This window comes from Salvelinus alpinus, chromosome 7 (genome assembly GCF_045679555.1).
Source record: "Salvelinus alpinus chromosome 7, SLU_Salpinus.1, whole genome shotgun sequence".
In the NCBI taxonomy this organism is placed as follows: domain Eukaryota; kingdom Metazoa; phylum Chordata; class Actinopteri; order Salmoniformes; family Salmonidae; genus Salvelinus; species Salvelinus alpinus.
The window spans coordinates 59685800-59700689 of record NC_092092.1 but is presented as its reverse complement, the minus strand read 5'-3'; the positions used below and the strand labels follow the sequence as shown (position 1 = coordinate 59700689).

General features: G+C 42.8%; 1 protein-coding gene and 1 long non-coding RNA gene across 5 annotated transcripts; one reads left to right on the top strand and one right to left on the bottom strand.

Moving 5' to 3' along the window:
* Positions 1 to 6: 6 nt before the first annotated feature.
* LOC139581367 (uncharacterized) lies at positions 7 to 1122 on the top strand. The gene is made up of 2 exons (XR_011676210.1): positions 7 to 298; positions 414 to 1122. It is a non-coding gene; the product is annotated as an uncharacterized lncRNA (long non-coding RNA).
* A 384-nt stretch (positions 1123 to 1506) lies between these two features.
* On the bottom strand, positions 1507 to 11919 carry LOC139581365 (eukaryotic peptide chain release factor subunit 1-like). Of its 4 annotated transcripts, none has more exons than XM_071411031.1 (11): positions 11744 to 11919; positions 11293 to 11404; positions 4505 to 4680; positions 4205 to 4344; positions 3947 to 4085; positions 3609 to 3799; positions 3311 to 3440; positions 2899 to 3072; positions 2705 to 2769; positions 2393 to 2540; positions 1507 to 2211 (listed from the first exon to the last, which is right to left on the bottom strand). In XM_071411031.1, exons 2-11 carry the CDS (start codon positions 11376 to 11378, stop codon positions 2129 to 2131), a joined length of 1332 nt encoding a protein of 443 aa, XP_071267132.1. In that variant the 5' UTR covers positions 11379 to 11404; positions 11744 to 11919; the 3' UTR covers positions 1507 to 2128. The 4 variants fall into 4 exon arrangements, with proteins under 4 accessions (XP_071267132.1, XP_071267134.1, XP_071267133.1 ...); XM_071411033.1 differs by having other exon boundaries at positions 11748 to 11863; XM_071411032.1 differs by having other exon boundaries at positions 11533 to 11800.
* Positions 11920 to 14890: the final 2971 nt, after the last annotated feature.

The following is a 14890-nucleotide window of genomic DNA, read 5'->3' as shown; positions in this document are numbered from 1 at the left end:
GAGCTAAGCTAAAGAGGCGTGCATTAGCCCCATAATGATTGGCTTGTCGTGCTATCACGGCTTTCCCCGGGCTGCGTTCAGTACGTTTTGACGTTCAATTGAACAGAAACGGTGCTGTACTGAACAACCAGTTGAAAAACGGAGATGGGTTGGTTGTGGATTGTGGAACGCTGTCAGCCACACCTAGCATCACTGAGGTATAATGGGAAGATTCGATAATGCTGAGCCGCGGGGCACCTGGCCCGTCACGTCATCGGGCGAAAGCTGAGAGGGAGGCGCACCATTCTCAAATCGAACAGTAATCTGCACCGCTCGATCATTTTGTCAAGGCAGCATTTACCCGTTTGCATGGGAAACGCATAATCGTAGTCATTACTACATGTGCTTAATTACGTCATTTTTGTTTTGAACAGGACACCTGGCTCATGCCCGGGAGCCAGCCCGCTTCCAAATCGAATTGATTCAATTTTCAGCGGATACAAAATATGCCTACACTGGCGACCAGGCGGGATGAATTGAAACCCACCAAGAACGCTCTCCACACCTACCAAACCGGAGCAAACGTACCTCAAAGTCTGTTCAACGTTTTTAGGACACTTGTCGTTCAGTAGAAACCGTTCGGCCACGTAGCAAACGTTCAAGTGAACTGAACGCACCTCCAGTGACTCCCCAATCAGAAGGACAAATGGTTGAAGATGTTAACATACTGGGAAACACAAAGCTTTATCAGTAATCATCACTTATTGTAACGATATTAAATATCCAGGCTCAGCGATGACTTGCATCTTACAATGAGTATGATGAACACTTTGCCTTCCCGGCACTAGGACTGCCAACTAAAAACTATATATACATTTCTGTTGGGTCAGGTAATATTAGAGAATGATGTGAGGGGGGCTGATGGGTGGAAGATTTGTGTTGATTGTGGAAGCATATTCATTCTGCAGTACTTCTAAACACTAGTAAACAAGCAGCAGATCATTTGAAAAGACAGTGGATATAATGGCTAAAATGACAAATCTAGGCATGTATCTCTTCAAACAGGGATGTAAAGGCCAACTTGAGCAATGTCTGGGCAAAAATATTCTTACATATGTGATGAATAAAACGTGTAGAATGGGTGATGGTGTTCATTTTCTGAATTCCATTTTCTCCTTAACTTTTACACTGTTGATCGAGACGTCAAAAACCTGACCAGTGGTCTAACCGAGTGCATCTCTGTATTACCAGTCATGTGAAATCCATAGATTAGGGCCTAATGAATTTATTTCAATTTCCTTATATGAACTGTAGCTTAGTAAAAATCTTTAAAATTGTTGCATTTATATTTTTGTTCAGTATAAAATACATGCACAGGATAGCATATAAACAATTCACACATTCTACAGCCACTCTGATGCTCATGGGCTAAATAAAAATGTTCATCAGCAGGGGAGCCGGTAGAGCCAGTTCCTCTGGGAACGACACTCCACATGATTGAGACCACAGTGGATGAGGAGGTAGCAATGGTTTTCAGCAGTTAAAATTTAATACCCCCCTTTCTCTACAGAAACCCAGGTAAAAATTAAAATACAACAGCAGCAATTACAGTAAAAAATAAAAAGCCTAAATATATATATATATAAAAAGCATTAAGGGGGGATAGAAGGAGGAAGGGCAAGGACACGATGAGGTAAAGAAAGGAAAATAGATGTTCTATACGCGAGGATGGAGTCCAAAGTCTTCATCGGACCGGGGGGAAGGAGGGTTGCTGCGAGCGAGGATTGCTGGGAACTTGGGGTTGTGTCCATTCAAAATGGAGGGGAGAAAAATAAACAAACTAAAACGATTTGAGTCAAGTCCAATCCAACCATGGGAAGGAACCAGCACTCTAAGGCAGGGATTCACTCAGGAAGGGTTTTGTCCCTCTCTGGATTGAAAGAAAATCTCACTCTTCAGCGAGTGTTATTAGATGTGTATGTATGGGTACATGTGTGCGTGTTTGAAATTGAATGCATGTCTGTCTACATGGTCAGTACGGCTCTTTTCACTTGCTGAAAAAATAAAAAAATAAAAAGTGGCATATTTCTATCCTTATTTCGTCATTCTTCACCTTTTCCCTTCTTTCTCCCCTATTCAGTTCGACTACCTAGTAGTCATCTAAATCGAAAAACTCGTCGTCCTCCACCTGGTAATCTATGGCCTGGAAATCCACCCTGTACCGCAAGCATCCTGAAAGAGAGAGTAAGAAAGCGTAAATTATCTGGATAAAGACTGTTGCGGGACTGAACAGTCATTACTAATATTAGGTTCATGAAGTTGACCTCATGCTGTGAACTACCGCTACAACATGACCGTAACAAAAATACACCATGTTATAATTCTATAAAACAACTGGTTGATGTGGACTCACCCCCGATGCCGCCGAAGCCCTTGACAAACTGAGACCCTTCCTGACTCTTGTCTGTGACGATCTCCAGCGTGGCTCCAAACTTCTTGTAGTTGTTGGCGAACCACTCCAGCAGAGGCATGCTTTCAATCAGCTCGTGGTCCTGCCCAGTCTGAACATGCGAGCACACACACACACACACACACAAATGGACAGGTTTGAGAGGGCAAAGAAATGTAAACAAGTTAACACCAAATTCAACCACCTGAATGGGTTCAGGGACAGAAAGTGTTGTCACTTTCTGTGTGAGAACAAGGGATAGAGAACAGGGTTTACCTCCTTGTCTGTGAAGTGGGACTTGTCCTTCTCCTGCTCTGGTGTTAAATAAAGAGTCTTCTCATCTGAAAACACAAAGGACGATGGAGACAGGGAATGAGAAACCGTGTGAAGTGTGTGTAGCGTTCTCTTCTCAGTTGTTCTACTTCATGGTGCTAGAGGATATACTGCACATGGGGAGTGTGTGTGTGTACCGTTTTCTGTTCCGACGCTCTCAGCCCCATGCAGGCGAAGAATATAGCGCATGGTGTCTAGGTTCTCATAAACGATGAGGATCTCCACAGCCCCCATCTCCAGGGCTTTGAGTGTGTCCTCCACCCCAAAACAGTACTTCCCCGTGTCCTGACTGATCTCATCAAAGTACCGGCCTGCAGAGAGTGAGCGAGTAGGAGAGAGAGAGCAAGAATGGAGGGGAAGAGGAATAAAGGATAGAAAAAATAAACATTTAGTGATGGGGGATGGAGAATGGGAAGCAATCATCATCACACTAATTATCATTACCATTCACAAGGAAACAATCTGCACTAACCCTAACAAAAACACCTAACACAGACACACATTCGCTGGGATAACCCAAAATCTAACCTCAACGTGCCACAAACAGACCTATGAGCTTCTTTTCCTGGATGAACTTGACGTTAGAGAGGACCTCTGCCGACAGCTCGATGGCCTGGTTGAAACCGTTCTCCCCTCCGTACGAGATGTCCACCAGCTTCAGTATCTTCGCCTGTAACCTCTGCGCGCACACAAAACAGGGGTCAGTGGGCCATGAAATGCTTGATTCACTCAGAATCAGAAAATCAGAGGAATTGCACCAAAAGCATCAACCTGACAAAGAATGAACTGATCACAGTATGGATTAATGCAGCATAAACCATGGATTATCTAAAACACACACACTTACAGGGTCGAACATGTCGGACTGGCTGAGCTCAGTCTTGAAGTCGGCAGACCCTGCTAGGACCATTCCGGCCACGTTGACCTTGTCGTTGGCCACATAGAGCTGGACAGCTGTCTCAGCCACCTTCCTCACATAGTTGTGTCTCTTCTCCATCCTCAGACGGGCAAAGCGCAAAGCAGACTGACCTCCTCTGCCTGAGAGAGAGATAAATTGTATTGGCTAAAGGGTATTGGTGGGGGATAACATCTAATGTTCTTGTTATTATCTCTGCGTGTGTGTGTGTGTGTGTGTGTGTGTGTGTGTGTGTGTGTGTGTGTGTGTGTGTGATGAACGAAGCGTACCGTGTTTCTTGGGCAAGTCCACGGTGAACTTGTGCAGGACCTCTCTAGTGTTCCCCTGGAGCGTCCCGAATAGAGCCCCACTACCATCTATCACTATGAAGCCAAATTTACTGTCATCAGAGAGCAGGGCTGTCAACGCCTGGAGAGAGGGAGAGAGAAAGACAGAGGGCATTTCCATTACAATTGCCGCTAGAGACAATTAGACAACACGCATTCACACACATACAGGAGACAGACAGAACTGAGTTGAGCTCCTACCTCAGTGTGGAACTTGTTGTCACAGAGGTACAGGGAGGTGTTGATGGGTTTAAAAGGCTCGAAGTCAATGTTGACTTTCTTCTCTTTGCCCTCATCTGTCACGATGGTTCCACAGTACACCACCAGGCCATTAGGTGGCACTGCAGGAGAGACAGGGATTATCAGTCAACACAGGCAGGACCCAGTGACCCATAGTAAATACACACAACAAAGAACAGACTGGCCCTTGCTGTAGCTTTGGAGTCTGCTATGAGGTCGTCAAGGCTTCAGCATCACACAACTATGCAGTCAGTCACTCACCCTTGTTGTATAGCTTTAGTCTCTGCTGTACAGAGGTGATGGCCCCGAGCACAGAGAGCCTGTTGACTCTGCTCTTGATGTTGGAGGCCGTGCCAAACTCATCTGCCAACATCTTGGCCACTCTGGAGATCTGGTCCTTAGGGGGGATGATCAGCGAGATCATGCTGGTTCCATTACTGAGGAGAGGGGGACAGGTGGTTAGACAACCTAAATACACACATCCAGTTGTGTACATAACTGTCTTAGTCATATCTCAATCTCTGAAAGAAAGAAAGGAATATGCATCCACAAACAAAACAAATCTTCCACCCATCAGCCCCCCATCGTTGATTCTCTCATTTTACCTGATCTACCTTTGTGTGACACTGGCACCCTTCAACATTGACACAATCTGACACCACTGGCAACCAAACATTACCTTCCCGGTTTCCACTATCTGAAAGTTGAGGGAGGGGATCACACAGTTTCCATACAAGCTCTGTCCTTGACACCAAAGACTGCGTTTAAGTTCCACTGAGCCACATTGTCTGCATTCACTATACACGCGGACGCTGCATACAGACGGGTAGCTAGCTTGTGAATATAGGTCAAATGGTCAACAGTGCATGTATGTAACGTTAGCAGAGGACAGTTGATCCTGCGTCAGTGGACACGAATACTTCAGGAACAACGCCGTCCCTTTTGCCTAATCACAGCTCGAGGAATCCACGGAGCTAGCTTTGCTAACTACGTATCAAAATGAATATGGATGACCGCTAACTAACGTTACACATTGTCACCAAAGGAAGAATAGGACACGGCAATTGGATTGCTGCTTGCTACTCATCGAGTATAGATTCCATGCTTTCCACTTCCAAGTAGAAGACATGCTCAATGCCATATCGACAGCAAGCCAACATCGCTACTAACTGCTAAGTCTATCGCAGCGTATGAGAACATAGCTGTGTTTGAATACCCATGATAACATAGTATATACTGTATACTACATACTTAATGAGTATCAGTTCATTTTAGTATACTGTAAATGAATGGTATCTTTTTCAGTTGAGCGTACTAGCGCTTCACCTGTCTACTGGAAGTCGATGCTGCTTGCTATTGCAACCGCTTTCTAGCTTGTTAGCATAACAAATTACTAGCTAGACATTTTAAATTAAATCTGGAGTGCCAGAGTGCGCTCCGAGTGTATGTAAATTCAGAACGTCGTCAGTTAGAAAATTCAGAGTGTTTCGCTCTCGGAGCGCACGCACACTGCCAGGCAATGTCAATGGACGCTCTGGCCGAGGAGTAGGGTTGATCCAAGCGTTCTGACCTCAAAACGGCAGTCAAGCTAACTTGCTACTTCCAGACACAAATGAGAGAACACCTCAATCTGACCATTTTACTCGCCCTAGCAGAGCTGGTTAGGCTGTTTTCATGTTATCCAGAGCGTTGGTGACTAACAGTGCGGCTGGCAACAAGTTATTTACGCTTTTTTGACGACGTTTACTGACACCGGCCATATTCAACTGGTTTATTATGCGCTCTGGCACCGGGTACACTCAGACGAGAGTGCTCTGAAATCGGAGTAGATAGCCACAGCGAATTTACAAATGCACCCGAATGTCCATTGAGAACATACGACTATACCACTTAGCTAAACTAAGAATGATGAGAATAATCAAGTCAATAAACATTGGATAGTTAGATGGCATTTTGTTGATATACTGGCAAGGTCGATGTATTGTAGCCAACTAACGTTAGGTAGCTAGCTAACATGGTACATACTGTTGTAACCATATGCTATACGTTTCGTAAGGAATTTAAATGTGGGAAAAAAATAATTAAATGTAACCTTTATTTAACTAAGCAAGTCAGTTACATTTACATTTACGTCATTTAGCAGACGCTCTTATCCAGAGCGACTTACAAATTGGTTAAGAACAAATTCTTATTTACAATGACGGCCTACACCGGCCAAACCCGGACAACGCTGGGACAATTGTGCGCCACCCTATTGGACAGCCTGGATTCGAACCAGGGTGTCTGTAGTGACGCCTCCAGCACTGAGATGCAGTCCCCTAGACCAGGATAGGGTAGCTTAGAAATTGTCAGCCAACATGACATGTAAGGTAACTTATTTGATAAGCAATGTATTACATTGCTCAACAGTTGTCATAATTAGTTAAAGCACTGAATTTGTTTCCTCTATCGTTGGACTTAAACCACATATTTTCCGCCATTTTCTTCAAATCTGAAAACGTTGTGAAGCCACGCCTATTTTCTGAAGAAACGCATAATGGGCCCTACAATCCACAGAAATAGTGTGCACCGGTTATATTTTTTTAATTCTTTTTTATTAACAACAAATCACTACAGAAAGTACATGTGGGAACACAAGTATATATAAATAATATACAAAGGACAATTGGGCTAGGGGCGGGGCTAGGGGGTACAATATCACATTACACAAGGCCCTTAAGGGACAAACATAGAATTATAATTCTAACAGCTTTATTGTATAGTTTTAAATATAGTTACATTTCCTTTTGAAAGGTAAGAAAATGTGGTGTTTTGTATGTAAATATGAAATTTGGCCAAAAGAATAATGAGATGAATTACATAAAATTGTTCCAACTTATTTCTATCGTAAGTAAAGAATCCAAGCAGTACATCTCTCCACAATAGTGTAACATCTTCATAACTGTGTTCAATTATAAATCTACTGATGTCTTGCCAGTTTCCTTACATGAATACAATGCCAAAAAATATGCAACACCATTTCTGGGTGGTCATTACAAAAGGTACAATTTGAGTTTATGTTTTCCTTAAACTTCTTCATTTAGTGGTTGGCAGGATAATATTTATGAACAATTTTAAAAGGAAACTTCCTTAATTTTATTAACAAGTAGGTGTGTGTGTGGCAACATCCAAACTTTCTCCCAACAGATATCAATAAAACCGTTCTAATAAGGCATGACATAATGTATAGATATAACCAGTTGCAAAGCAGGATTTGTTGTATACTCGTATTTCGGCGAATGTAGTACGACATCCGGGAACTTTTGGCATACTAACTACAGTTGAAGTCGGATGTTTACATACACCTTTGCCAAATACATTTAAACTCAGTTTTTCACAATTATTGACATTTATTCCCAGAAAAAATTCCCTGTTTTAGGGCAGTTAAAATAAAGTGGTGATCCTAAGAATGTGAAATGTCAGAATAATTGTAGAGAATGATTTATTTCAGCTTTTATTTTTTTCATCACATCTCCAGTGGGTCATTAGTTTACATTTTGGGTAGCCTTCCACAATAAGTTGGGTGAATTTTAGCCCATTCCTCCTGACATAGCTGGTGTAACTGAGTCGGGTTTGTAGGCCTCCTTGTTTGCACACGCTTTTTCAGTTCTGCCCAAAAAAGTTCTATAGGATTGAGGTCAGGGATTTGTGATGGCCACTCCAAAACCTTGACTTTGTTGTCCACAAGCCATCTCGCCACAACTTTGGAAGTATGCTTGGGGTCATTGTCCATTTGGAAGACCCATTTGCGACCAAACTTTAATTTCCTGACTGATGTCTTGAGATGTTGCTTCAATATATCCACATAATTTTCCTACCTCGTGATTAGAGGTCGACCGATTAAATCGGAATGGCCGATTAAATTAGGTCCGATTTCAAGTTTTCATAACAATTGGTAATCGGTATTTTTGGACACCGAACAACAGAACGACAGATTTTTACCTTGTCAGCTCGGGGATTCATTTTTGCAATCTTCCGGTTACTAGTCCAACGCTCTAACCACCTGCCTTACATTGCACTCCACGAGGAGCCTGCGTGGCAGGCTGACTACCTGTTACGTGAGGGCAGCAAGAAGTTGCTAGCTAGCATTAAACTTATCTTATAAAAAACAATCAAACTACACATGGTTGATGATATTACCAGTTTATCTAGCGTGTCCTGCGTTTCATATAATCGATGTGCCTACTTCGACAAACGGTGATGATTTAACAAGCGCATTTGCGAAAAAAAGCACTGTCGTTGCACCAATGTACCCAACCATAAACATCAATGCCTTTCTTTAAAATCAATACACAAGTATTTATTTTTGAACCTGCATATTTAGTTAATATTGCCTGCTAACATGAATTTCTTATAACTAGGGAAATTGTCACTTCTCTTGCGTTCCGTGCAAGCAATCACGGTATATGCAACAGTTTGGGCCACCTGGCTCATTGCGAACTGTGTGAAGTCCATTTATTCCTAACAAAGGCCGTAATTAATTGGCCAGAATTGTACATAATTATGACATAACATTGAAGGTTGTACAATGTAACAGCAATATTTAGACTTAGGGATGCTATCCGTTAGATAAAATACGGAACGGTTCCGTATTTCACTGAAAGAATAAACGTTTTGTTTTCGAAATGATAGTTTCCTGATTCGACCATTTTAATGACCAAAGGCTCGTATTTCTGTGTATTATGTTATAATTAAGTCTATGATTTGATAGAGCAGTCTGACTGAGCGATGGTAGGCACCAGCAGGCTCGTAAGCATTCATTCAAACAGCACTTTCGTGCGTTTGCCAGCAGCTATTGCGCTGTTTATGACTTCAAGCCTATCAACCCTCGAGATTAGGCTTGTGTAACCGATGTGAAATGGCTAGCTAGTTAGCGGGGTGCGCGCTAATAGCGTTTCAAATGTCACTCGCTCTGAGACTTGGAGTAGTTGTTCCCCTTGCTCTGCATGGGTAACGCTGCTTCGAGGGTGGCTGTTGTCGAGGTGTTCCTGGTTCGAGCACAGATAGAAGCGAGGAGCGGGACGGAAGCTATACTTTTACACTGGCAATACTAAAGTGCCTATAAGAACATCCAATAGTCAAAGGTATATGAAATACAAATCGTATAGAGAGAAATAGTCCTATAATTCCTACAACCTAAAACTTCTTACCTGGAAATATTGAAAACTCATGTTAAAATGAACCATCAGCTTTCATATGTTCTCATGTTCTGAGCAAGGAACTTAAACATTAGCTTTTTTACATGGCACATATTGCACTTTTACTTTCTTTTCCAACACCTTGTTTTTGCATTATTTAAACCAAATTGAACATGTTTCATTATTTATTTGAGGCTAAATTGATTGTATTCATGTATTATATTAAGTTAAAATAAGTGTTCATTCAGTATTGTTGTAATTATCATTATTACAAATAAATAAATAAATATATAAATAAATAAAATCAGCCGATTAATCGGTATCGGCTTTTTTTGGTCCTCCAATATTCGGTATTAAAAGAAAATCATAATCGGTCGACCTCTACTCATAATGCCATCTATTTTGTGAAGTGCACCAGCCCCTAATGCAGCAAAGCACCCCCACAACATGATGCTGCCACCCCCATGCTTCACAGTTGGGTTGGTGTTCTTCGACTTGCAAGCCACCCTTTTCCCTCCAAACATAACGGTGGTCATTATGGCCAAACAGTTCTATTTTTGTTTCATCAGACCAGAGGACATTTCTCCAAAAAGTACAATCTTTGTCCCCATGTGCAGTTGCAAACCGTAGTCTGGCTTTGTTTTTAATGGCGGTTTTGGAGCAGTGGCTTCTTCCTTGCTGAGCGCCCTTTCAGGTTATGTCGATATAGGACTCGTTTTACTGTGGATATAGATACTTTTGTACCTGTTTCCTCCAGCATCTTCACAATGTCCTTTGCTGTTGTTCTGGGATTGATTTGCACTTTTTGCACCAAAGTACGTTCATCTCTAGGAGACAGAACACGTCTCCTTCCTGAGCGGTACGACAGCTGCGTGGTCCCATGGTGTTTATACTTGCGTACTATTGTTTGTACAGATGAACATGGTACCTTCAGGCGTTTCGAAATTCCTCCCAATGATGAATCAGACTTGTGGAAGTCTACAATTTATCTGAGGTCTTGGCTGATTTCTTTAGATTTTCCCATGATGTCAAGCAAAGAGGCACTGAGTTTGAAGGTAGGCCTTGAAATACATCCACAGGTAACACCTCCAATTGACTCAAATTAGGTCAATTAGCCTATCAGAAGCTTCTAAAGCCATGGCATAATTTGCTGGAATTTTCCAAGCTGTTTAAAGGCACAGTCAACTTAGTGTATGTAAACTTCTGACCCACTGGAATTGTGATAGATTATTTCACTTATAATTCCCTGTGTCTAAACAATTGTTGGAAAAATTACTTGTGTCATGCACAAAGTAGATGTCCTAACCGACTTGCAAAAACTATAGTTCGTGAACAAGAAATGTGTAGAGTAGTTGAGAAACTAGTTAATTGACTCCAACATAAGTGTATGTACACTGCCGACTTCAACTGTATATCCTTACTATGACCAATAGGCATACTATATACTCAATTCACGTCACAAATAGTACGGTTAGTATGAGTATTAGAACACAGATAAATGTGATAACCACACCAACACGCTATTTTTCAAGACTCCATCCACGGTAGCCGGCGTTTTCAGCTAGGTAACAGTTAGCTGACATGTAGTTAACAGTTAGCTGACATGTTGCTAACGTTAGTTAAGCTGGACATCAACACACAAACAACCGAGCTAGCTACAAATAACACGGCAATCAACATAATAAGTATACAATGAACTTTGAATACTGGTGGGAACTAAAGTTAATTAGTTGGCTGTGTTAGCAAGCTACCCAGCTACCATAGCTAAGCTACCACTCCCAAATTCGCCCTCACTTATCCAGCTGTTATCACATGGTCCATTCACGTCGGCATATCGACACCCAGGCACACACACCGTATTCAACCACTTACCCACGGGCAGCTTCCAAACTTTTAATCAGTTTCTTGATTTTCCATATCTCCACGTTCCTGTCTGCCGCGTTAGGGTCATCCGCCATCTTTCCTGCTGTAATCGCGTCAGCACCTGAAAGAGAAGAACGTTAGCTGGCTAACGTTACATCGGATTTTAGGTTGCCAGGGTGACAGTTGTGTACCTCTCGGAGCTAGAGGTGGGTGTCCGAGAGGGACCTGGATCAGCAGTGGTGGACCTACCCGGAGGAAGAAGACTATACCCCGCTTGCTGTGTCGGCAAAGTGCGCGGAAAAATTAGGCCTATAACTTACACTTCCCAACCTATTCGTTATATGACGTCGCAACCCGACCTAGCTTCGCCTCACTTCATCAATAAACAATTAAAATATTCAACTGTCAACCCGTTCCACCAGACACCTTGCATGTACAAACACAATCGACGACACCGTACCTGCCTCGGGCAACGCCGCTACGGTTACCACGCTAGTTGATTCAGTCGTAAGTGAAATGACGGCTCCTCTCCACAAGTTTCGCGTGATGTGATTTCGGTTATTCTCACTTCCTGGAAACCGCGTTGAAACTGTGAGTTACTTTGTTGGTTGGTCAAAACTCCATGTTGATCATGGATATCTGCACGGTGATTGGAGTGATGAACTATTATACGAAAATGGGCGTGGACATCTCAAAATGTTTCACGTGGGATTTGTAGTCAAAATGATATTTTACGACGGATCACAACTTGAAGTTCACTTGAACTTCTGTAGTGACTTGAATAGAGAAAAAACATTAGCTAGCTAAGCAATGTCATGAAATGAAAATATCCATCAGTCATAATATCACATTACCAAAGTTTGGTCGGTGGAAGAATGGATTTTGTCAGTTTTGGAAGCCTCTAATTTCCACTATATACTATTGAGTATAGATACTTTCCAATTGCATTAAAAACAACTATTTCTATTGGCAATGTAGTACAAAATCTACAGTATTGCTTCCAAAGTTAAAGTCCAGTGTTGCACCACTAGATGACAGCATTGATTCACAAAAGAAAGCACCTTTATGGTACTACACCAGTACCCCTGTGTGTGTGTGTGTGTGTGTGTGTGTGTGTGTGTGTGTGTGTGTGTGTGTGTGTGTGTGTGTGTGTGTGTGTGTGTGTGTGTGTGTGTGTGTGTGTGTGTGTGTGTGTGTGTGTGTGTGTGTGTGTGTGTGTGTGTGTGTGTGTGTGTGTGTGTGTGTGTGTGTTACGGGATTTTTGTGTTTAATGACTAAAATATGTATACATTTGACTTAGAATTATAACTAAACAGAATACTACTATATTACTGTAAGAATGAATAATCATTAATGTTGAATGTTATGTGTTCCTTGTTAGAAAGAATGGGTTTATCTTCAGACAGGCTAGAATGATGTCTCTACCCAGGGAGGGGAAAGACCTTGGGTTGGTTGTAGATAGTTTAACAGGTGGCAGACAGTAATGAGAACTCAAACTGTATTGCCATTGTATCCGAGAGGAGGTTGGACATTAAAACCTATGACATCATCTTTATTATATAACCTGATGTAAAATGTATTATGATCAGTACTCTCGAGAATAAACGCTATTGATTGATTGATTTTAAGACTGGTTTCTGTCCATTTGGGTGATAATTATCTTACAAATTCTTATTTATGGGCAGAGTGTTTTAATTGAATTGGTTGATAAACATAGGAATGAAATTCCTTTAACAGTGTGTGTGTGTGTGTGTGTGTGTGTGTGTGTGTGTGTGTGTGTGTGTGTGTGTGTGTGTGTGTGTGTGTGTGTGTGTGTGTGTGTGTGTGTGTGTGTGTGTGTGTGTGTGTGTGTGTGTGTGTGTGTGTGTGTGTGTGTGTGCACAACCCCTCCTGCTCGCCCCCTCCATACATCTCAGATTCCATTCTAATTTCCCCTCTGCACTGATACCCATATTACAGACTGTAAATGATACAGCAGTTTGCGAGGCAGTCTTCCTCCAGTACAATATAAACACCCATTTATCACCCTCTGTCTGCCATCAGAGCTGTAATCTGTCGCCTGGAAACGGATCTGGCCTAGTGTTCAGTGTTCTGGTCAGACAAGTTACATTTTCCCCAACTCAACAGATTCTCTGCAGACAGGGTCAGAGTGATATCATTCTGTTACTTCAGACAGGTAAAGGGGAGTCAAGGAGAGAAACTCATGTTCTGTCTTTGTGTACAGTAGTAGATCCAGAAGAAACTGCAACCTACAATGACCTCCAATGATTTCTGATGACCCCTCTAAGGTAGAGACAACCATATGAGAGAGGTTGGCTGACCATGTGTGTGTGTGGGAGGGTTATGGCGAGAGCGACCCGACACAGATGCCATCAGGTCCGCTCTGCTCCACTTTCCATCTGTGACCATCTGCTAGAGGGAGGGAGGGGATGGATGGGGGGAGGGAGGGAGGGAGGGAGAGGGACGGAGGGGATAGAGGGAGGGAGAGGATAGAGGGGGGAGGGAGGGATGTTGAGGTGTTCAAGGGCATCCCTGTGCTTGTCACAAACTGAACAAAGGGGGAGGGGATGGGTGGCGCTTTGGGTTGGATGTGGTGAGACACAAAGACACACGCACATATCACTATGTACCCCACCCCACACCTGCTCTCTGTTCCTCATGTCACATTCAGTTTTGTCCCTACCAGGAGACTGTAAGAGCTGACATATACAGTACAATCATTGGAGCAGACAGAGGTAGCAGTGACAGGGCACTGGCCTAATCCTGACCTAAAGCAGGACAAACACAAAAACTGACCTTGGATAAGTGCTGAGGGGGGACTATATTGATGACTCTGATTCAGAATTTACCATTGACTGGTGGAGTTCAGACCCCTGAATAGTGAATGTGTCAAATGATTAAACCAGTTAGTGCTTCATTCTCATTTCCATCAGCACAGGGTTTATTAAGCCTGGGCCCGCCTCTTTCTTAACATCAATGACTGCGTAAATGGAGCCATGCAAATAAAACTTGATCAAATGACTGTGATTCCTAATCTCTGGTGTTATATAAAAGACCCATTAATGCTTGGCTCATTTATTCTCCCTCTGACAACGTCATGTCCAGTTGGGAGTGTAAAGACGCAGCTTTCAGAAAGCCAGGGAAAACCATTGAAACCTCAGAGGGAATTAAGCAGCAGTTTTTCCACATGCTAATTTGTGTCTCACTGTCTCTCTGTCTGCCACACATTCAGACAGGGGATCAGAATCATCAGCACTTCAATAACTAGCATCCCCGCTAAAGACACATCTTCTTAAGCAGCTGCTGTGTGTGTGTGTGTGTGCGTGTGTGTGCGCGTGCGTGTGTGTGTGTGTGTGTGAGTGTATCTGGCGGAGTCTATCTGGTATCTTGTGTGCCTCTGCTCTGTGTTTTGTGGTGTGGAAGAAAGTGCCAAGATGAGGCGCCCATAGCCAGGGCTGTGCTGTGTGTTTTGGGGTGTGGAAGAAACGCCAAGACGAAGCGCCCATAGCCGGGGCTTTGCTGTGTGTCTTGGGTTGTGGAAGAAAGTACCAAGATGTGGCGCCCATTGCTGGGGCTTTGCTGTGTGTCTTGGGTTGTGGAAGAAAGT

Coding starts and splice junctions, on each gene's coding strand:
- LOC139581365 (XM_071411031.1), bottom strand. CDS start 11,378: ATGGCGGATGACCCTAACGCGGCAGACAGGAACGTGGAGATATGGAAA. Junction 3,441..3,608: donor AGTCCGACATGTTCGACCCT/GTAAGTGTGTGT, acceptor GTGTGCGCGCAG/AGGTTACAGGCGAAGATACT. Junction 3,073..3,310: donor CCAGGAAAAGAAGCTCATAG/GTCTGTTTGTGG, acceptor CACTCTCTGCAG/GCCGGTACTTTGATGAGATC.